Source organism: Cervus elaphus, chromosome 24, assembly GCF_910594005.1.
Source record: "Cervus elaphus chromosome 24, mCerEla1.1, whole genome shotgun sequence".
NCBI classification, from domain to species: Eukaryota; Metazoa; Chordata; class Mammalia; order Artiodactyla; family Cervidae; genus Cervus; species Cervus elaphus.
In genome coordinates, this window is record NC_057838.1 from 61,275,348 (window position 1) to 61,300,031 (window position 24,684).

The 24,684-nt window shown below is 39.0% G+C and overlaps 1 protein-coding gene across 7 annotated transcripts in view; it reads right to left on the bottom strand.

Annotated features, from left to right (window-relative positions):
* The window catches only part of RBM6 (RNA binding motif protein 6), an 85,715-nt gene that overhangs the window by 41,885 nt on the left and 19,146 nt on the right, over positions 1–24,684 (bottom strand). For 4 of the 7 annotated variants that reach the window (XM_043885401.1, XM_043885404.1, XM_043885402.1 and 1 more), the window contains 3 exons: positions 24,386–24,475; positions 23,007–23,076; positions 6,325–6,398 (listed from right to left, as the gene is read on the bottom strand). The exons of 1 other annotated variant lie outside the window; for it this stretch is intronic. In XM_043885401.1, the coding sequence (XP_043741336.1) occupies positions 6,325–6,398; positions 23,007–23,076; positions 24,386–24,475 (234 nt within the window). Of the gene's footprint in view, positions 1–6,324; positions 6,402–23,006; positions 23,077–24,385; positions 24,476–24,684 lie in introns of those variants that run through there. 2 more of the 7 variants (XM_043885407.1, XM_043885406.1) reach the window with 2 other exon arrangements.

Consider the following 24,684-nt stretch of genomic DNA (forward strand, 5'->3'; position numbering starts at 1 on the left):
AGGTGCTACCCAGCTTCTTTTACTTTCAGTCCAGACACCCAAGTTTCATGGAAGAGACATGGACAACAGCACCACATGAACTGGCTGTCAAAGAACCGGCTGCCACTCAAAGCAATGCTACCACTTTTTAGGCATCTCTGAGTCCCAGGAGGTGGATTAGCAGCCAAGAAAAAGCCAGGCAACCAAGTACAGTCCAGTGTTACAGAATCACTGTGTACTACTGAATATGTACCAGGTGCTTCACATACATTACATGTGAAATCTCACAACTGCTCTGAGGTAGGTACTGTGATTATTCCTCCATTTTATGGACAAGGAAACTGAGCTTCAGAAATTACAAAACAGCCAGGAAGCAATGAAGCTGGAATCTTAAACCTGGTTGTGCTCCTAACACTATGCTGTCTGGAGGTTTACAAAGTCATAAACCAAAGCTATAACCAAGACCCCAGAGTCTGTGCCTCTGTGTAATCCCTGAACTACGTAATTAGAATTATACATATTCTGCTTTTTTTTTTTTTCAGTAACTGTCTTCAGTCAAGTTCCAAAATTAGCACTCTGCACAATCTCATTTTTATAAAAAGTCAAACATTAACTAAAATTACAAGCTGAACTAAATAGGACAACGTCAAAGTACAAGGTTAAAACATACATGCACATTTCCAATTTAGAACAAATCAGGAACTAAATTACTTCAATCCACAGAAATGAACCATGAAATATGTATAACAAAAATAATGATAAATTTCATCATAGGAGATATATTAGAAATTCCCCTTAAAACTGCCAAATGATAAGTGTTTACTTCTCAAATTCAAGAACACTAAATTGAACCCAATTTAGAGTACCTGTTACAATAATCGGAGAAAGTCTGAGATATGGCAAAGCCAGGGGCTAGTTACCAGAGTTTAGGGTTTTAAAGTCACAGGCTAGATTTCCAATGTGGTTTAACTAGACTTTATGCTCCAAGGAAGGCACGTTTCTTGCACTTTCTCTCGAGAGAACTGGTGATCTGAACATTGAGGCAGTAGAAACTCCTAGAGAGACCTGGAAGCAGTATGCTGAAAATCAGTCCCAGTCAACAGGCTAAACGAGAAGCATTGCTGATGTAAAAATAATCCCTTGGGCACTGCCCCCAAATCCTTTTTTAACCATATACACCATGAAGCCAAGACTGGAGTTACTGCAACTTCAGGACTTTCTTGTTCCAGTCAGATGAGAAGCTGTCGTGTTAATAACAAGCAGACACTCAATGTTCACTGCATGCTAGGCTCAGTTCTAACCACCTTACACGCATTAACTCATTTAATCCCTAGAAGGATGAGAGAACACTAAGACACAGAGATGCTGTGTTAGGCCACTTGCCCAAGTTACACAGTAGAAGGTGACAGAGCTGGGAAACAACCCTAAGCAGTCTGCCTCCAGAGTCCATGTATTTACCACCGAGCAGGTCAGATGGAGAAAAGAGTCCGTGTATTTAACTACTATGATACATTGCTTGGTACCCAGTCAAGACTCAAATCACTGGACAGATAACCAAACTGCATAATCAGATCACCAATCCTTAAAATCATTTTTTATTTTCCCGAATATCCCACCTCTCTAAAGAGGGGGAATCTTCAATAACTGTCGATTTACAAAAGAATGACATGACTCAAGTCACAAGTTATACAGCTGAGCTCTGGCCAGAATGCCACATTCTCTTCAGTGAAGTAGTTTTAGCATGAGGGTTTAGGCAATATCACAGCCTTGCAGGAATTTATAAAGACTCTTATTTTTTTGTTACCTGGAAAGCACACAATTTAAGTATTAAAATGTTTCATACAATATTGCTACCAGCCTAAAGAAGATTCAAAAAAATTGGGTTTTTGCTCATTTCTTCCATCATGGTCTGAGAACAGTCTTCCCATCCCCCAAAACATAAGCTTTTCCTATTCATCTCATTTCAGGGAACAGATTCCACTTAAAATTTGGCTTCCTTCACATACCTTCAGAAATACCCTAGCTATTCTGGTATCTACAAAAGCTCAAACTCTCTTAAGTTTGTTGACACAAAAAAAAAACACTCATAAAACTTAACGTATTCTACCGCCTTCATCTCATGTACTAGCATAAGCCAGTGTCTTAAGGAATTTTCAGGTTAGATGATAACAGCATTCTTTCCCTTGCACTTTATAAAATTAGGCTGATACTGTCATGTAGCCAAGTCATCTCTGGCTAAAGAAGGCCAATGATGCTAGGAAAGTTGAGTAAAAACTCTAGAAATAACTTCTTCTCCCAGAGCCCTATAAGGGCATTTTAGGGACTGTTTGGTTGTACAGAAAAAGTCAACAAACATCTACCTGCAAATCTGAGAGAATAAAATGCTGCAGACCAAATGACAACGGTTTGAGAGGGCGCGTGTAACTGGGCAACCACTGACACAGATATTCTACCACAGTGCTTCCTGCTCACCTCCCCAGGTCCCAGTGCAACGGCACACACGGCGAAAGGAGGGAAGAGTCATCCTCAATCCCCAGGCACTTGGAGAATAAAGAAAGCCAAGGGCATATGATACTGCTAGAAATACCCTTCCCAGGAGGGGATGGTATAAAACACTCTGCACCTCACACTGTTTGCTGGCTTTCCAGTTCTCCTACACAGAGATGGTAGGAGTTTACAGACCTCTGTGGGAAGTTATTTTCCCAGACAGACGGCTGTTGGCTAAGAGCTGCCCTGATAAGTCCCCTTGGCCACCATGCTCAGTACTGCTGCAGAGCATCCTATTAGTTTGATGTTTCCATTAAGGCACTGGGAAAGCGCTAAAGTGGCCTCAATCATCATCCTGAACAACCTCATTATGTACACATACCCCACAATATCTGAGAAAACAAGCTAGAAGGCTCCTTTATTCCCTTCCCCCAGACCTGTAAGTATCAGTCTATGAAAAATAAGACATTTCACACTGAGTCAGATAGTAAAGAGTTATAAAAAATTCAATCCAAACCATCTCACAGAAACCTCCTCAGAAGCATACATACAGACTACTCAGAGGTGCCCTGAAGATAGTGACTCAGAATCCATACTGATTTGGTCTATAAGTAAAACTCGGAAGGAAGGAGAAGAGATGAATAGACAGCTTTCACAAACACTTCCTCCTTACCCTATGGACTTCTTCCCCCACATTCTTATGGCTCTCATAAGATTCTGAACTGCTATGTCACTGGGAGCTTAATCCACATCTATTACCTTAAAGAATATCCATATAGGAATTTTTCTTCCCAAAATATGGTTGGAAATTATTTCACATGAAGAAGAGGAAGAGGAGGATGAGATGACAGTCTAGTCTCAAATGCTTACTAGATACCAGACACTATGGTAAGTATTCTGTATACATTATTCACCAAGAGTCACTACTCAAATGCCATGTTATTCTTCAAGAAGTTTCCCTAACCACTTCATCTAAAACTGCCCTTATATGCATTCTCTTAATACCCTGCTTCAGTATCTTTATAGCATTTAGCACTATCATATATTATTTTAAATTTGTCTACTTGTGCATGCTCTGACTTCTGTAACTAAAACAGAAGTTACATGTGTCTCGTTCACTGCAGGGTCTCCAGCATCCAGAAAGGTACTTGGTACACAACAGGCACTCGTGGACGCAAGATTTCACTGAATCTGCTCCAGAGCCCCTGAGGTACAAGTAACAGAGGGAACTGAGGCCAAGGGAGATTAAGAAATTTGCCAGAGACAACCCAGCTAGGAAGTAACATTAACATCTGACCACAGAACCTACACTCTTCTTTTCTATGCTATACTACCTAATTACAAAAGTTCTTCCCAATATCCCATTCTCAAAATTCTTCTTATCAAAATGATTTGTATACGTCTGAATCATGGTGAAGTGAAAATGAAAGTCAGTCATGTCTGACTCTTTGCGACCCCATGGACTATACAGTCCATTGGATTCTCCAGGCCAGAATACTGGAGTAGGTAGCCTTTCCCATCTCCAGGGGATCTTCCCAACCCAGGGATCAAACACAGGTCTCCCACATTGCAAGCAGATTCTTTACCAACTGAGCTATCAGGGAAGCCCTGATTTGTGGTAAAGGTTATTTAAAAAAAGATACTGATCACATCATGAAGTCTAAGCAGTTCAGTGAGAAGACTCTACTACATGGCAGTATTAGCAGGGTGACCTCTATCCCATGACTAGGGGAGAATAAAAGTCTAGGAAATGGGGTCATCTGAGTAAGAATATAGTGATGTCTTATTAAGAAGTAACTCTAGTGAACACTGAAAATGTTACCAGACAGAAATTTGGAGTTTGTCTGAGAGGACACTCTATGGAATTCATGAATGCTATATAATCTCTGTCATCTTTCTTAGTCTGAGATCATAAGCTCTTAGAAGACAGAGGCTGTCTCTTGTTCTCCTGCACAGAGTAACGTATGGTACCCTAAGCATGAGGATGGCTACCCATCAAAACAATCTATTTCACATCTAGAAAAATTCTGGCCTTGCTCTTGTTTTATTCTGGTGTACCATTCACTGAGCAAGGGTCATTCATGCAGGATCTAGGAGTCCTAACAGTGTTCAAAGAATGTGTGGGAAGGGTGGGGGGAGAGATGTCTATAGGCCTCAACCCCTTGACACTGCTTATCCAGATGTGGCTCTAACAGAAATCCAGCATAAGGATAATCCTTATTTTTAAAGAAGCCTGCCCTGGTTTCTTTCACATGACATCACTCTTTATGAGGCTGGATACTTTAGATAGATAGGATTTTGGGTAGGGATAGAGGGAAGAGGCAGTTAAGACACAATATTGTTATTTTTTCAGATTAATCAGCCATGATAAAAAGCAACACCCCTCTAGGAGAAACACACAGTTGGCAGAATGGCACAAAAGAAATGGCAACTGCCATGGCTTGTGAGTTCTGTTTCTACCACTCACAGTATTTAGCACAGTGACAAAGGATTTAAAAGTTATTCACTGATAATAACAAAATGCTTACGGGTTAAATGAGTGTTCTCAAATTAGCACAGATTGTTAGAATGGAGTCAATCATAAGTATACAGACTAGGAGTTTTATTCTCCTCTCCAAATATTGGCAAGTAGTGTTTTCTGGCACATAATTAGCATCTGTTAAATGACTGGCTCAATGATGGACACTGAACAAATCAACCAGGAACTCTGTCAAGGGGATACAGCCCTAATCCACTTACTGTCTAAGGATCTAGCAGTATTTACACTACTAACAACAGGAACAGATATGTCAGGTTTCTTCTAACTACTTCTTGATCCCAAAAGATTTAGAGTTATGTCATCCTCATTGACATAAGGGGAGAATATGGTCAAAGAAGGGGTAAAGTGAAGTGCAATGAGCCATGCTGAATGGAACAAAGCTGATGAGAGGGCATTAGGCTATGAAAGAGGACAAGTTCTCATGCAATACTAGTATGCCCTGGCAGAGCCTTCTTTTAAGATTCTGGGTACATCACAATCACAGTGTTACGCACAGGCAGTGGGGATGTAAAAATCAAATTATATCACTAAGCTTCGTTCTCCCACTTCACAGATGGAGGAACTAAGACATCACAAAGAAAACAACTTTCCCAAGGAAATATGATGACAAGAAGAATTCTACCCATTTCATAATTCCTCCCCAAACTATCAGGCAGGGTTCAGTTAAAGACCCAGATGATAGTTCTATGTGGCAAGCTAAATACATCTAGGTGTTTTAAACATAAGGTAAGTACAGATTTAGATTCACCAGCTCTGACTATAATGCAGCTAAGAACTTGAGTACGCAACTCCAATTTGTAAAGAACAATGACGAATGCAAAAGACCCCTACAATCAACCGGTCTCTTTTCTCCCCAACGGCCCTCTTGTAAAAGTAGCACATGCAGGCAGGACCTGACTGCCACAGAACTTGCCATTGGTAGTCTTCACCCGAGGTCTGGGTATAAGTACTGACCTAAAATTCCTGTGCCAGGAAGTTTCTTGAGATCACAGATAGGCAAGGATCATTTTTTTGCATCTGGATCCCAAGCTCTGTCACACTCTGAAGGGAAGAACTCCAGACCTGTCATTTTTTTCCACCTACTGTCTTTGGAATATGATCCAACGATAACTGAATGCGTTTCTAAAATACACTCTGTGCCCATTAAATTTTCTAGAGAAACTTTCTCAGCCTCTTTTAAAGTTTCTCTTGGTTAGAATGTGGAATGCTCTAAACATAGATTTCTGGTACCTTTCCAAAGTTTGATCATTTGAAGCCCTCCCTCCCCACTCATGAAAAATATATCCTTTCAGCATCATTTGACCGAAGTATAAAGCAACCTGGTTGGCCTCCATGCATCCGATGGCATCTTCCAAGAGTGAAAACTCCACGCAGACATAGCCATAGTCGTAACCTGGGGACAGCATTTAAATACAGACGGGAGTGGTGTTAGTGCCTTGAAAACACAAAAGACACACTTAAATCCCCTGTTTCCGAACCCCTTAAACACAAGCCCTCCCAATGGCCCCTCCCTCCCAAGCAGAAAAAAGTACTGCTACCCCAAACAGAAAAAAAGTACTGAAGGAAAAGTCTGGATGTTTCTGGATTTAGAGAGTCATTCCAAAATGGCCTTTTCTATTAACCAAGAAGATCCTCTGCCCTCTTTAGCACTGATGATCTGGTGAGGGTATCCCAGAATTGGGTAATCCCACAGAAAGCTCAAAGGGGGACCCGAAACATTGTAACCACAGGCTGAGTCTTCTGGAAAAACAGTCAACAAGAATAGGAAAGTATCTGGAAAAAAAAAATGTATCCCAAAACAGGAAGGAGAAGCAATTATCCAAAAGCTATGCTAATAGTCACCACTTTTCAAGCAGAAACCACCTTCAAAGACAGAAGTGCTGACAGACTGAGGCAACTATTCTGTTTGGATACCACAGGAAGCTTCTGGTTGGCAGGGGACAGACCATATCAGGTCTTCTTTTTTTTTTTTCCTTGTTTCAACTCAAGTCATAAACCAGCTAAAATCTTTACGAAAGGAAGAAGGTGTAAAAGCATAAATAAGTACAAATAGCTGGGTCCAAAATTGTGCTTATGCACAAAGCTGGGCTAGGCTGGGGAGAGACAGGAGTTGTTAGCAATCAATGCATGTTAAAGAATAAAACATACCATCAGACTGCAAAAGACTCTTCACGTTTTTCCTGAGAACTGTCATCATTGACACTCATGACCCATGAAATGGGAAGTCATGGGATTTACAAATTGATACACTCTAATACTAACCCATCCTATAATTTCCTTGATACTGCCACCGTATGACTACAACAATACCCCTGTTAATGTAATGCTCCTCAAATGGCTTCCATGCTTCCTCCACTGCCTCACAAGATAAAGAAGCTCATCTTTAGGAGTGACACTGTGCAGATGGAACAGCAAGAAAAAGATGTGATCTGTTCAGATGAGAAATAAAACTCAGGGAAAGAGAAACCACATGAAACCTAGGTCAATTTTGAGCACAAAGTATATATAATAGGAAACTGATATCATTGGATCAAGGTAATAAAGGCCAAAAAAAAAAAAAAAAAAACCCAAAGCCAATAAAACTAGGGCAATAGAAAATAGAACTTAAAAACAGGCCAAATTTGGTGAAATGGGTTGGATTCCGTGTCACAAGAAATGAATAGCCTGAAATGTTTTATTATGACAGCAAAGTTGCGACTTTAGATTTGTTAAATACTTCAAGTTCATTACAAAACGTTACAATGGTGCAATTTGATTCTTGCTTTGCATTTTGGGAAATAACCAGAAGAAAAGAAAGCTACTAGAAATCTCAGCACCACCATCAATGGACAGAGACTTTCTACCTGATTTTACAACTTTGACCAACACAAACTAGAACTCCTAAAATCTCTATTTAAACTTGCCACAACAAAATCAGTTTCCTCTGATTAGTAACTATTTGAAGAAATGAAACTACTTTAAAAAGAAACAGTATATGCATCTGTCTATATGCTATTGTAATAGCAGAAAATTGTTTTGTTATGTAATTTCCTTCAAATGGACTTTCTTGATTAAATTCAGTGACCATCTCACACATAAAACATTCTGCTTTTTATAAAGGGCTCTGAATGTTCCTGGGAAACACTGCAGAATAGTAGAAGCAACTAAGGTGCATTTTCTCACCAAGTATCTACTGTAAACATTCAAATGCATGTCCACAATCAGAAAGAGGCAGCCATGGAACAAGCATTCTCTCAAGTGTCTTGATTACCTCAACAGAACATTATCAAAAGAGCATCCAGGTGTGTGGAAAGCAAACCCTCTTCATAGCTACCAAAATGAAAAACACAGAGAATTGACACCAAATTGGCAAAGTCCTGAGTTTCCTTTCTGTTCTTAAAGAAGTAACTATTGTGGCCCAGAGGAGCACACAGAATCTGTGTATAGAAAAAGAAAGGATTCATCCAGATAGGAAAAGAAGAAGTGAAACTCTCACTGTTTGCAGATGACATGATCCTCTACATAGAAAACCCTAAAGACTCTTCCAGAAAATTACTAGAGCTAATCAATGAATATAGTAAAGTTGCAGGATATAAAATTAACACACAGAAATCCCTTGCATTCCTATATACTAACAATGAAAAAACAGAAAGAGAAATTAAGGAAACAATACCATTCACCATTGCAACAAAAAGAATAAAATACTTAGGAGTATATCTACCTAAAGAAACAAAAGACCTATACATAGAAAACTATAAAACACTGATGAAAGAAATCAAAGAGGACACAAACAGATGGAGAAACATACCGTGTTCATGGATTGGAAGAATCAATATTGTGAAAATGAGTATACTAGCCAAAGCAATCTATAGATTCAATGCAATCCCTATCAAGCTACCAACGATATTCTTCACAGAACTAGAACAAATAATTTCACAATCTGTATGGAAATACAAAAAACCTCAAATAGCCAAAGTAATCTTGAGAAAGAAGAATGGGACTGGAGGAATCAACCTGTCTAACTTCAGACTCTACTACAAAGCCACAGTCATCAAGACAGTATGGTACTGGCACAAAGACAGAAATATAGATCAATGGAACAGAATAGAAAGCCCAGAGATAAATTCACAAACCTATGGACACCTTATCTTCAACAAAGGAGGCAAGAATATACAATGGAAAAAAGACAACCTCTTTAACAAGTGGTGCTGGGAAAACTGGTCAACCACTTGTAAAAGAATGAAACTAGAACACTTTCTAACACCATACACAAAAATAAACTCAAAATGGATTAAAGATCTAAATGTAAGACCAGAAACTATAAAACTCCTAGAGGAGAACATAGGCAAAACACTCTCTGACATAAATCACAGCAAGATCCTCTATGACCCACCTCCCAGAATATTGGAAATAAAAGCAAAACTAAACAAATGGAACCTAATTAAACTTAAAAGCTTTTGCACTACAAAGAAAACTATAAGTAAGGTGAAAAGACAGCCCTCAGATTGGGAGAAAATAATAGCAAACAAAGCAACAGACAAAGGATTAATCTCAAAAATATACAAGCAACTCCTGAAGCTCAATCCCAGAAAAATAAATGACCCAATCAAACAATGGGCCAAAGAATTAAACAGACATTTCTCCAAAGAAGACTTACAGATGGCTAACAAACACATGAAAAGATGCTCAACATCACTCATTATTAGAGAAATGCAAATCAAAACCACAATGAGGTACCATTACACGCCAGTCAGGATGGCTGCTATCCAAAAGTCTACAAGCAATAAATGCTGGAGAGGGTGTGGAGAAAAGGGAATCCTCTTACACTGCTGGTGGGAATGCAAACTAGTACAGCCACTATGGAAAACAGTGTGGAGATTTCTTAAAAAACTGGAAATAGAACTGCCATATGACCCAGCAATCCCACTTCTGGGCATACACACTGAGGAAACCAGATCTAAAAGAGACACATGCACCCCAATGTTCATCGCAGCACTGTTTATAATAGCCAGGACATGGAAGCAACCTAGATGCCCATCAGCAGATGAATGGATAAGGAAGCTGTGGTACATATACACCATGGAATATTACTCAGCTGTTAAAAAGAATTCATTTGAACCAGTCCTAATGAGATGGATGAAACTGGAGCCCATTATACAGAGTGAAGTAAGCCAGAAAGATAAAGAACATTACAACATACTAACACATATATATGGAATCTAGAAAGATGTTAACGATAACCCTATATGCAAAACAGAAAAAGAGACACAGAAATACAGAACAGACTTTTGAACTCTGTGGGAGAAGGTGAGGGTGGGATGTTTCAAAAGAACAGCATGTATACTGTCTATGGTGAAACAGATCACCAGCCCAGGTGGGATGCATGAGACAAGTGCTCGGGCCTGGTGCACTGGGAAGACCCAGAGGAATCGGGTGGAGAGGGAGGTGGGAGGGGGGATCGGGATGGGGAATACGTGTAAATCTATGGCTGATTCATATCAATGTATGACAAAACCCACTGAAATGTTGTGAAGTAATTAGCCTCCAACTAATAAAAAAAAAAAAAAAAAGAAAGGATTCATGACAACATTCACAGTTTGCTCAAGGACAGACTTTGATAATAACATCACTGGAAGGAAAAGATAGTCTAGAGGAGACATAAGGGACATCTAATAGCGCCTCTATACAATCCTGAGATACTACATGTTGACAATTTACTTTATAGTATTAAATTCACAAGTCCAACACTCAAATTCTTCTGCCTGAAACTTTGGCTGTTAGATAAAAACAGAAATTTAGGGAATTCCCTGGTAGTCCAGTGGTTAAGATTCAGCACTCTTACTGCTAGGATCTGGGTTCAATCCCAGGTCAGAGAACCAAGATTCTATAAGCCATGCAGTACAGCCAAAAGAGAAAGAAGAAAAAAATATTTAATACTTAAAATTTTAAAAATAAACAAATAAAAATTTAAAAGTACCCAATCTTGATCCAAGTCATTCTGTGTGTCCAAGACTCATAGTTGTACTATGAAGATTTTCATAAATTGCCAAAACCTGTGATGATACCAAGTAATATACACACAGCCCTTATTGGTACAAAGCTGTATTCTAAACATTTTATATATATATATATATAGTTAATCCTCACAAGGCTGTCATATAAGGTAAAGATTGTTAACTTCATTTGACCCGTTATGGGGAAGAAGTCAAAGAAAGAATAAGTAATTTGCTCAAAATCATCTCAATGGTAAGCAGCAATACAAGGTTTCAAACCCTGGCAAGTCCAGATTCAAACGAGTGCTATTAATCACTGCACTGTATTAAGTTAACCTGACTTCCAAACTTTACAGAGCACAATCACAGAAAGGACCCCACAAGTCTAAGCACAGATAAGACTATGCCTATGGCTAAGAAATACTAAAATTTGAGCACAACAGATATTCTGAAATGTCTATGGCAGAACCATTACTGTAAGTGGGCCCAAGTGTGCAAGTTACAAGGCATTCACTCTCTTGAATTGAATATACTGGCTATCAAAATTCTTTTGAAAAAAGACAAAAAACCCCAAAGTCCTGTTGTGAATGATGATTATAAAAATTACAATGTAAGATATTTGATATAGTATGTTGAAATATAGTATTTTAAAAACTTTAAAAATGAAACCAATTATATATTATAAACTGTGTACAGAAAAAGGACTGGAATTAAATACAATGAAGTTGCATCTAACCCAGAGGTTAGAGACCAAAGTCTGCATAGGAGATGAAAACCATGCTCTGTCGATACACTCAGACACCTGAAGGTGAAGAACAACATACCATCTCTCAATATAGGCTAAGCCCAGCACTGACAGTTTCCCTCCAGCGTCGCAAGAGGTCACGTTTCCTTTGGGCCACCAGATGAAGAGGCTGGCTTGCATGTAAGGGCCATAATATATGAGAAGCCTATCACTTTACATGACAGAACCACAGCCAGCACAGTGAATGCTCACATTCAGAGGAAACTGGAGAGACCACCTGAAGCCACAGCCAGGTCAGACCCCCACCTCTCATGCTCACTCCATGAGAGGGAAGATGGGGTCCATGTGGGGCAAAGGAGAGGGGTTGAGCAAGCACAGGTGAATATACACAAATTTGAAAATAAGGTACTGTGACACAACTGTACATGAAAATGTTTGCAGTGGTTGTATTGTTATATTGAGATAAGTGGGATTTTTTTTTTCTTTAGTTCACAAATGTAATTTTACAATTCACAGAAAAGTTCTAGTAGACAAAGATGATGCTCTACTTGGAGACCTAACTGTTCTGAAGACCACCAACCAACCTTACATTCAGAATTGCTAGGAACCATCTGTAATCATCAAGATGGTAAACTCAGTGTTAACAACCCCACAGGCAGATTCTCACTTAGAAGAGTAAAAAAGTCTCTTTTATCATCTTTTTCTTCCACAGTCACATGCTGGGAAGAAATCTGGTGAGTTGATGGGTCTCTGCGGCTTATTTAGATGACTATTAAAAAGCGTATCTTACTCCATTTTCTAACCTAAATGTACAGATTTCTCACAGAAATGTGAATGCTTCTTAGACTTTTTTTTAAACGCTGAGACAGATGAGAACAAAGCAAAGGAAAGAAATCTATAAAGGTAACATTAAATTTTCAGTTCTTTCCATCTTTATTAACCATGTGATTGCCTGTTACCCCAAAAAGTATCTGTGATAAAAGCTAGCAGGTGCTTAGGGGAAAGTGAGATACTGAAAACAAAGCCCTGATAAGTAATATCCAAACCCAGAATTAATTCTTTAGTCTCTGCCCCTAGAAAAGCTGACTCAGTGATGCTAGCAAACATGGCTCTTGACCATTCAAGACAACTCTTAGTCTAAACCAAGCCCAACTTTCATAACACTTATACACCAAGATTTTGATTTAGGCAAATGAGATAAGCAGCCCTATATTCAAACTGATCTAGAAAAACCCAACTAAACATAAACAAGTCCAGCTGAATTGCCCATTAGGAGAGTACTGGTTGACTAGGAAACAGCCCAGAATGTACATACCAACTATGAAATGTAAAAAAGAATCAAGATTTTAAAGAACATAGGCAGAGGGGAAAAGAAATTTTTTAAATGTTATCTGGTATCCTTGAGGAAAAAGAAAACACAGGGATTTCCCCCTGTAAACAAGGAGTATTATTTCTGTGAAAATAAAGCATTATGAATATAAAAAGCAACATGAAAAATCTTAATAGAAATTCAAGAGGGCTTAGTTTTATCGGTCTTACATTCCTAATTCCACTCTACTGGGAATACAGGTGTTTAGAAGAAAAGTAAAACATTATCAGATTAGAGATGTTACTAAGTCAAACAAAACTGATCCAGATGTCTGAACTCCCATCAAAGGAAGTAATGTGACAGAGAAGGCCTATGTGAACGTTTCCAACAGGTACTTTGCTCTGTTAAAATCTCAAATTTATTTGAGTATGTACCTGCAGCTTTCATTAGGAAAATATCCAATTTATATGTCAAACTACAATCTGGGAAGAAAGAAATTGGCCCACACGAAATCCATCACTTTGACATCTTAAAGCACTTTCAATTCTCCCCTTCAACCATGCATATAAGAATTGTTGGTTTATAATAGAACACATGAAACAAGGAAGATATGCACTTGCTAAATTTTAAAAAACTGCATATGGTTCAGTATTTTATCTAGCATTCCATCTACACCAACTGGTTATTTTTGATATATAGATACTTTTGGGGGGTTTGTATTTTCAAGTAGTTTTCAAAATCCAAAATCAATCTTAGGGTCACTTCATCCTGATGATGGTTCTATGGGCCCAGCTTGACAGTTGTTAGAAAATTATCACCTTTATTCAACTCATTTCAATTCCACTGACATCAACAATACTATGTGAGTACAAAGGAAGGGCGTGCCCCGGCCCTCAGAGAGCTGAGTCTAATGGAGGAGTTATGACAAGTAGATAAGCACAGATCACCTCAAAATATTACCTAAATCAAAAAGGGGAACATCTATTCTTTTTTTTTTTTAAACTATAATTGACAAACAACATTATATTACTTTTGGGATACAACGTGATGATCTGATGTATGCATATATTGCAAAAAGATTTCAGTAAGTAAACATCCATCAACATACATAGTTACAATTTTTTTTTCTTGTGATGGGAACTTCAAAAATCAACTCTTATATTGTAAAGTAATTAGCCTCCAATTAAAATAAATAAATATTAAAAAAAATCAACTCTTAGAGCAACCTTCAAATACACAATAAGGTACAGTTAACTATAGTCACAACCCTGTATGTTAGATCACCAGGACTTTCTTTTTATCTGGCAATAACTACTCTTTAGAGAGCCAATGATCTAGTTCAAATTTTGTTTCACTTGAAAACAAACAAAAAAACCTACAGAGTAACCATCAGGAACAGGAGTAAGATCTGCTCCTGCCACTACCACTGCCACGGCCCCCCTCCCCAAGCGTAGGACACTTTAACCTACCCCTGCTTCCAGCAAAGCACACTCTAACCTAGCAGGCATGGCAAAAGGATCACCCGAGAGAGGCAGCATCGGTGCCGAAGCGAACTGCCCGTGCAGAGATGATCCCAGGGAGGTGCCAGACTAAGTGCAGAGGGTCTTTGCATTTCTGTTCCTCCAACACTAGCATAACACCTGGCAGGCGATGGCGCTTGTCAATGCCACATCACTTGTAATGAGTATCATCCCCGAAGCAACACACAAGAAAGTAATTTCTACAGTTCTGTACATAAGCAGGAAACTATAGCTAATTCACCATTCGCTCTCAAGCAAGACATTTTTCTCTGAGCCTGGGTTATCTCATATGCCAGGAACCAATGATAGTTAACTCTTTTCTAGGGTGGTTTCGGGGGTGCATGAGATAATGTATGTTAGTACTCCTGTGCTTCTATTACAAAGCACTATTAGGGACTTACCTGTTAGCTCAACTGGTAAAGAATCCGCCTGCAATGCAGGAGACCCCGGTTCAATCCCTGGGTTGGGAAGATCCCCTGGAGAAGGGATAAGCTACCCACTCCAGTTTTCTTGGGCTTCCCTGATGGCTCAGACAGTAACAAATCCGCCTGCAATGCGTGAGACCTGGGTTCGATCCCTGGTTGGGAAGATGCCCTGTGGAAGGAATGGCTACCCACTCCAGTACTCTGGCCTGGAGAATTCCATGGACAGAAGAGCCTGGCAGTCCATGGGGTCACAAACAGTAGGACACGACTGAGCAACTTTCACTACTCACTATTAGGGACTAAAGATGAAACAGTTAGTTGCCCCTGTTGGTGCTCAGTCACTAAGCTGTGTCCAACTCTTTGCAACCCCATGGAATGCAGCACGCCAGGCTTCCCTGTCCTTCACTGTCTCCCAAAGTTTGCTCAAATTCATGTCCACTGAGTTGCTGATGTTATCTAACCATCTCATCCTCTGCCACCCTCTTCTTCTTTTGCCTTCAATCCTTCCCAGCATCAGGGTCTTTTCCAATGAGTTGGCTCTTCCCATCAAGTGGCCAAAATATTGAAGCCTCAGCAACAGTCCTTCCAATGAACATTCAGGGTTGATTTCACCTGTCTCTGTGTTCCTGCTAAAATTTTAAATGGATTAATTTCCTCACTGATTTCCAGTGTATATTAAAAACATATCTTATTTTCCCACAGGTCCAAAGGTATTTTTATTTTGACTGGGAAGGAAAAATATGGCCCCCACTGCCTTGGTCCTAGTACAAAAAGGACAATTCACCAATGTCTCAAGGGGCTCCGGGAACATTCCACAAAGATAACGTCTTCTTAGCTGGAAGCTGTTCAGGATGACAGCAGATCACACTAGCCCAGTCACTCACCTATTCCAAAAGTGAACTAGTATCTAGAGAAGTTATTAGACAACTGGCATGCTGTGAGACTCATGTGGACCAGAACAAGAGCCTAAGTCATCTCTGACCTATAATAGAGAACTAATGCCCAACTAAAGGCAGCAGGTACCAGCCAGAGGTAGCTGTAGAATTTCCATCTGTGGTATCATAGAAAGATATTGGTTTTTGTTCCAGTTTCCTGACACAGAGCTCCTAAAATTCTGAGGATTTCCTGAGTTTAAGAGTGATGAATCTTTTGTTTTAATGAGATGACTCTTGGTGGGCTCCTAGATAGCTTCAGGATGGCATCTGGTCAACATAAAACCAAGACTTCATTAGAAGCACGGAACTTTCGGCCTCATACCCTAACTTCCAGGGAATGGAAAAGGGAGAGGCAATTGGGTCAATCACCAATGGCCAATGAGTTAATCAATAATGTCTACATAACGGAACTGCATAAAAACCTCTAAATCATAAGATTTGGTGAATGTATCTACATTATAGGAGGGCGGTACACCACAACTTCATGGGACAGAGACTCTTACTCTTGGAACCCTTCCAGACCTAAATGCCTATCTACCTCTTCACCTGGTCCTTTATAAAAAACTGATTATTTCCCTGAGTCCTGTGAGCCATTCTAGCCAATTATCAAACCTGAAGAGGGTGTCGGATTATGGGAACCTCCAACAGAAGTATGGGTAACCTGTGATTGGTATCTGAAGTAAAGGTACGTTTGTGGGACTGAGCCCTTAAACCTGGAGTCTGATGCCAACTCTGGGTAGTTAGTGTCAGAACTGGATTGAATTACAGTCACCCACTCAGTGGCAGAACTGACTGGTATCAGGGCTTCCCTGGTAGCTCAGTTGGTAAAGAATCCACCTGCAATGCAGAAGACACCGGTTCGATTCCTGGGTCAGGAAGATCCACTGGAGAAGCAACAGTCTACCCATGCCAGTCTTCTTGGGCTTCCCTTGTGGCTCAGCTGGGAAAGAATCTGCCTGCAATGCAATAGACCTGGGTTTGATCCCTGGGTTGGGAAGATCTCTTGGAGAAGGGAAAGGTTACCCACTCCAGTATTTTGGCCTGGAGAAATCCATGGGCTGTATAGTCGTCCATGGGGTTGCAAAGAGTCGGACACAACTGAACGCCTTTCACATAGCAGGAGGAAATAAAATCTCTCATCATCTCTCTGCCTGTATGACACAGAGGCATACACTGCTTTCTGCTGACATCACTCCAGAACATGTTAAGACCTCCATTTCTCAATTTACATGAGGTTTGTGCCCTATGTCAAGCTCAACTGCAAACACCACTGTAATCAGCTAACTTACTGGCAGCACTTGTCCTCCATGCAGCCATTGTAAAATACAGGACTGCTCTTAGTTAAGGTTTACCAAAGCTTTTCATCAGATTTGCTTGTACACTGTCAAACATATTCATTGTCTGATAAACTAGGTGAGCACGCTCTAGGACTTGATATTGATCCAAAAGCTAAAATGAAACATTTTCATTTTCTAACAAATATAGAATTTTAAGTACTTATACAAACGGAACAGAAAACTTGACTCCCTCAATATAACACCACTGCATAGTTTTGGAAACTAAAGTTAAGTCTGTCAAAATTTCTGACAAAAATTTCTTGAGAGGATTTACTCATCCAGTATATTACTTCCAGAGTTAGCACTAATACTTTCAGGCTAAAGAAACACATCACAAATATTATTTAACCTCCAATTCACACATAACCTCACACGTTGCTGCCAGGATTTTTGTAGCTTGGTGTGTGAGATAAGATAACAGGACCAATATTTTTTTCTTTGATTTGGAGAAAAGCAATCACAGGAAATAATTTGTGACATAAATTCAACTGCAAGGTTACTAGGAAAAGCCTAATGAAGCTTAAGCTTCACTCATTAAGCAATGATTTTCCTACCCTGTCACCATCACTCAGGTACATTTGATTCATTTTTTATTTTTATTTATTTATTTTTTAGTTCTACCACTTTATTGCCACCAACCCATCTCCCTCCACCCTCGTGCACACGTGCTCAGTCATGTAACCCCATGGACTGCAGCCCGCCAGACTCCTCTGTCCATGGACTTTTCCAGGCAAGAATACTGGAGTGGGTTGCCATTTCCTTCTCCATGATTCATTTTTTAAAATGTTATCTAAACAAGATCCTAAAGGTCCTACTGAATAGCACAGGGAACTATACTCAATATCCTATGATAAATTAAAATGGAAAAGAATATTAAAAAAAGAATGGCTGTATGTGTACAGCTGAGTCACTTCGCTGGAAAGCAGAGATTGGCACAACATTGCAAAGCAACTATTACTTCAGTTAAAATGAATTTTTTAAAAATGAGGGCAGGAGGAGAAGTGGGCAACAGAGGATGAGATGGTTGGATGGCACCAACGACTCAACGGACATGAGTTTGAGCAAACTCCGGGAGGTAGTGAGAGACAGGGAAGCCTGCTGTGCTGCAGTCCATGGGGAGGCAAAGAGTCAGACATGACTTAGCAACTGAACAACAACAAAGTACTCCAGATCATTTTAAAACTCCCTGAAGGCAAAGCAGCCCTTTCTTAGTAAGAAGAAATAATAGAGACATTTCCCCCATACCGAAATTGAAACAACCAAGACCTTTAAGGCCTCCAAAGGTCTCCTGTACAGAAAACAGCTCCTCTCTGGGAACTTATAAATTCTTACAACCCAACTACATTTTTAGAGGTTGAAAATATTTTTTTAAAAAATATGCATTGGAATGGAGGTATAATGAGCCTTCCAGAAAACACACAAAAAAGGCAGGTCTATTTGTACACATTTTTCTCTACTTCTTGTCTGATCATTTCCTATAATACTAATGAAAAGTTGATTAATTTCACTTCTCTAACACGCAGAGGACGTCACTTTATTTGATCTCTCTGACCAATCATTACCTTCAAGCATTCACCCAGCTGAATAAGGATCTCTGACCAATCATTACCTTCAAGCATTCACCCAGCGGAATAAGGATGTTCTCTTACATAACTACAGTAGTGCCAACTTCAGTGAATTTAACACTCATTCACCACTGCTACAATCAATATATGAAACAGTTCCATCATGCCCCTCAATTCACTCATGCTTCCATCTTACAGTCAACTTCTCCTCCAATACCTTGGCACCACTGTTTTCTATTCTTATCATTTTTCTTTTTCCAGAACATCATATAAATAGGATCATACAGTATGGAGTCGTTTTTAAAATTATGATCAAATACACAAAACATAAAGTGTACAATTCAGTGACATTAAGTACATTCACCATGTTATGGAACCACCACCACTATCTAGTTCCAGAAGAATATTTTCATCACCCCCAAAAGGAAATCCCATATCCATTAAGCAGTCACTCCCCATTTCCCTATTCTCCAGCCCCTGACAACCACCAAACTACCCAATCCACTTCCTGTCTCTATGGATAGGGCTATTCTGGATATTTCATATAAATGGAATCATACAATACTGTGGTCTTTTCTGCCTCACTTCTTTAAGTGAGTATAAAATTTTCAAGGGTCATCCAGGTTGTAGCACATATCAGTACTTTGTTTCTTTTTATTGCAGCAGGTAGCCTTTTGAGCCCAGTTTCACTTAACATAATGTCTCTGAGATCTACCCATCTTGTTATGTACATGCAATACCTGCATGCATAGTATCATCATTTTTGCTGCTGAGTAGTATTCCATAGTATGTACATACCAGTTTGTTTGCCCAGTCACCAAAAGACACTTCATTCTTGATACTTTACCCAGAAATGTAATCATATAAGTCAAGGTATTTTACAATTAATAGGGCTACTATTATATCTGCACTTGGCAATAGAAAAATTCAAATGTACACAACAGGTATACGTTCATTACCCATTATCTGTAATTCCAAAATCTAAATATCCCCTAAGTGTCAAGTTTTTCAGTAAATTTTCAGTGAAGTCATTTGGAGATACATCTTGACCTATACTAAAGTCTCTTTGTAGTCTTTTTTAAGTCTTCTTAGTGAGAATGTTCATTTTCTGCAGAAGTATTATATCTTATACACATTCCACTGGGGGATATAATTCACATATAAGCTATTGGACCACATTACCTTTCTATAATCAGAAAAATTCATAAATTCAGCTGACCCTACAGATTTTAGATAAAAGTTGTGGCCCTGTACTTACACAGTTCTAAATGAGACAAAAATTAAGCTGATAATTACTTGAGTCAGTGAAGAGGCATTAAGCTTTTCTGTTACAGACTAGCTCCCCAATACATCAACTACAAGGATGAATGTTACCACACAAGCCCCCTCTTATGAACAACATCCAATCTACATGGTCTTTGCAGGTTATCCTAACCTAAAAACTTGATGGCTGTTTATAAAAGACACCATTTCTACTGAAATTCAGACATAATCTTTGAACAGGTAAATGTTAAAGTTCTCAGAATATCTGACTGTCTCAAGATACATTCTTCAGCATTCAGGAAGAGTGCACTGCTGTAAAACCTACAGTGACCTGTAATGCCATGGGGTCTCCTCACTTGAAAGGAGACCACAGGGGCTCTTCAAATACATTCCTCACTCCATGCATACTGGGAACCCATCTGGGCTAGGCAGAGAGTCAAGAACTGGGGAAACGAGGGAACAAGCCAAACAAGGCTCCTACTGTCGTGAAGCTAACTCTCCAATGACAGGAATAAACACACAAAACCACTGAGAAAAATATCTAAGTGATAAACCCTACGATGACAAAAATACGATATAAAATGACAGAGGAATGATTTTAGATTGGATGTGACTCAAGGCCTCTGAGAGTTGAAACTGAAGCCAAGAACTAAACCCCCAAAGAAAGTGAGACTCAAAGAAGAGCAACGCAAAGGCTGTGACAAAGCAGTAAGTCCACATGGTCAAGGGCTGGAGCAGGTTAGGAAAGGTAGAGTGCATGTAATGGGGTCAGACAAAGAGCCAAGGCAGGCTCATGCAGGACTGTGTTAAGTCAGAACAAGAAGTTGGGAGTTTCTTCCAACTGAGACGGAAGGGTGTTAAAGGGTTTTAGGGAGACGACTAACATGACATGACTGATAATTTCAAAAGCGCATTCTACTTGCCATACAGTGGTATAATATGGATAATATGAGACAGGTAATCCAATCCTTTAAATTCTTTCATTTTAAGAAGCATATATACATGTGTGTGCATGTGTGTGTATGTGAGCTTATATAAACATGGTGTGTGTGTGTGCACCCGCGTGTGTGTGTGCACTTATACAAATGTGGTGGCTTCTGTGGTTGCTCAGACCAGGTAAAGAATCCACCTGTAATACAGGAGACATGTGTTTGATCCTTGAGTCGGGAAGATCCTCTGGAGAAGGGAATAGATACCCACTCCAGTACTCTTGCCTGGAGAATTCCATGAACAGAGAAGCCTGGTAGGCTACAGTCTATGGGGTCGCAGAGTCAGACATGACTGAGCAACTAACACGTTCAACATTTCCATATATGCATATATATTTTTAATACACTATCACTTCATGTATTAAAATGCCAAGAAAAGGCAGAATTTCCTGAAAACTGATTTTTTCTAAACTACTGTCGTGAATGATTTCACATGTGTATCAATGTCTCTGGTCTGTCAATTATGATTTTAATAGCTGCCAGAGTCAGAAAACTTAAGGACTTCGTCTGTGAACCCTACAAATCAATGTAGGTTTTACTCTGCTAATAAATCTGACAATACATGTAGAAAGTCAATGAGTACTAAAGAAACGAAGAATTAAAATTGCCGTTATTTAAATACCAAGACACATCTTTTTCCTAAACACAAATACTTAACGAAAGTACAGTTCATGAAATAAGATCAAAGCTAAAGTTATTGCCCTATGAGTCAAAAAGCAACTGCAGCCTATAAATTCTATTTTTAATTTCCAAAGTTAATAGTAAATCAGGAAAGTCTGTATGAGACACATACCCATCATCCCAAGAGTTGTGTTTGAGAATATACCTACTCTTAGTCATATTTCCACAAATTTAGAGCTGTCATGTTTCAAACAAAGAAATAATTAGCTTTCTGAGAAATAATGCTCCTGAGTTCACTGTCAAATTACAGGAAAACAATTTCTGTACTTAACACAAACACTAGATTATTTCAAGCACCAAAATTTTTGTGGACAGTTTTATTCTGTAAAACCAATCAGAAGAAGTAATCTAGTTAATGCAAAAATGTTATTCCATGGTGAACTGTTTAAAGGTAAACTATATACTCAAAAACATGGCTTGCTCTTACTTGAAGAGTTCTTTAACATTAATTACTGAAATTCTAAGACTTGTGAAAAGACTAATGCTCTACTTTCTTTAATTTAAAATAGATCACTTTATTTATTTATTTTTTTTAATTTAAAATAGATCACTTTAAAATTACCTTTATTTGTTTCATATTGGGTAGTCCTAAAAACACTGGTCTAATACCTTGACTGCTTGGCATTTCACTTTTGACTACTTTTTCTATAATAAGATTTGAAGAAACTGACCACATTTGGTACTCTAAGATACTAGGAGGATATTCTGAAAATCTAATCTGTAGAATAGAGGTCAAAAAGAAAGGTCTTCTGGATCTATTCATGGATTTCAACATAATAGCTGGTGCAGGACTCTGTCCTCAGAAAGACTAAAATCTCAAGAAACCACTCACTTGTACAATTTCTCTGGGAAGTTGAAAATTCCATGCTGAAGCAGCGACACGTAAAGTTTTACATATGGTAAGGTAATTAAAATCTTACCCGGCTCAAACAGAAACATTCCACCACCATGAAGAACATCAGCAGCAAGTTTAATGATTTTATTGCATAACATATATTTGGGGACAAATTCTACAACACTCACTTTGTATCTCATAGGCACTCAGAAGTACTGGAACATACATCCTCATCACCCATGAGTGGACAAACATCCACAAAGAACTACAGCTAAGGGTATAGCTGGCTGTTGTTTGAAGGCATCAACAGGAGGCTTCTGGAAATCTTAATTGTGGTTTCTTAAAAAAAATTTTGAGGAGTACAAGATGCAGAGATCTGACAGACTCTTCCTAACCCAAGGCTGCATGCAAGTCAGGAAACTCACCTGTGTTATACTCCTTTAACTGCAAGTCCTTCACAGGCATGCCATCAGGAGTCCAAAAGGCGTTAAGAATCTGTAAGAATATGGTATGCACACTAATGACACACATCATAATCAAATACTAAACATTATATTTCCCCTAGTGGTTTTTAATTCTACAAACTTTAAAGCTATGATTACTTTACAAAGTCCAAATTAAGCCAAGTACACTCCAGGCATTCCAAAACTATTCAATGAGTAGAACATAATTACTCAAAAATTCTCAAGTACAAAAAAAAGGCAGAAGAGCATAAGCTCAAGAGCTCAAGCTCTGAAATGAGACTACCAGTATTCCAAATCTCTCCTCATGTGCTGTGAAACCTCTCCGCACCCAGAGTCTCATTTTCTAAACCTAAGATCATGCAATGAGCTCATTCCTATCCAGGGCCATGGTCCCTGAACTCCCTCAGCCTGGTCAGTTCTTTTCCCCATTTTCAAATGGACTGTTCTCTCACTTGCATTCAGGCCTGGGCTCAAATGTCACTTCCTCAGTGATGTCTTCTCTACCTACCCAATTTAACACCGCCTATACCCGAGTGACGCTCTAAACCCTTACTATAGTTTTCTTCAGAGCATTCATCACTGCCTGAATTTTTTTCTCTGCTTATTCTTTTTACTAACCATGGAAGCAGTGACTTTATAATGTTCACTACTGTATCACTCAGTGCCTAGAACACTGCCTGGCATACAAAGGTGCTTCATTTTTGAATGAATGAATAAAGGAGTACCTGTTTCATAGGATGTTGTGATAAATAAATGAACTAATGCTTTTAAGTATCACACAATGCCTAGCACAGAGTAAAGCTCTGTTTGCTCTGGTGGTTGTATATTCTGACCAAATTCTTCCTTAAGGTCATCCATAATTTAGTTACCAAGTTCTTTAACATTGAGGAGTTAGGCAGTTCCCAGTTTTTACTACTATAAATAAACAGCATCTTTATGTAAGCACTCCAACCCTCCTCCCTCCCACTTGGATTATCCCCTCAAGGATGATCATCAGGTCTGAGGACAACAATCACTTGTCTTATATACACACACACACACACACACACACACACACACACACACACATATTACAAACCTCACCTCAGTGAGTACTCAATAACTGGTGAAATATGAATGATCTCTATGGGTTATACTAAAGCTACTTTCCTGGTTTAGCTACTGCTCTATAGATGGGGGAAGGCTGGGTGAACGATAACCAAGATTTCCCTGAGGATTTCTAAAACCTTCCTGTGAATCTACAATTTCTCAAAATAAAAAGTCTTTAAAATTTTTTAACTGACCGGAAAAAAAAAAAAAAAAAAAGGAAAAGGAAAGAGAAAAAAGAACAAGAGCCTTACCTCTTCTTTTGTGGCATTTTCAGGCACCCCATTTAATCGAATAAGCTTGCTTGGTTTCTCCTCACTTGGGCCAGTCCTATAATCTTGATCCTTGAATCCAAAGCAAAAAAAGCTTATTCCAGAAAAAAATACATGTTAATGTGCAAAATGAAACAACATGAAATACAGGTACTCAGGATAAAAAAAAATTGAAATGACTTGCATCATATGAAGATATAGAAAGTTATAACTGTCTCTTTTTCTGAGTTCCAAAATTTGATTTTTTTTTTAAAGTGGGATCTTACTTCCCCAACCAAGGA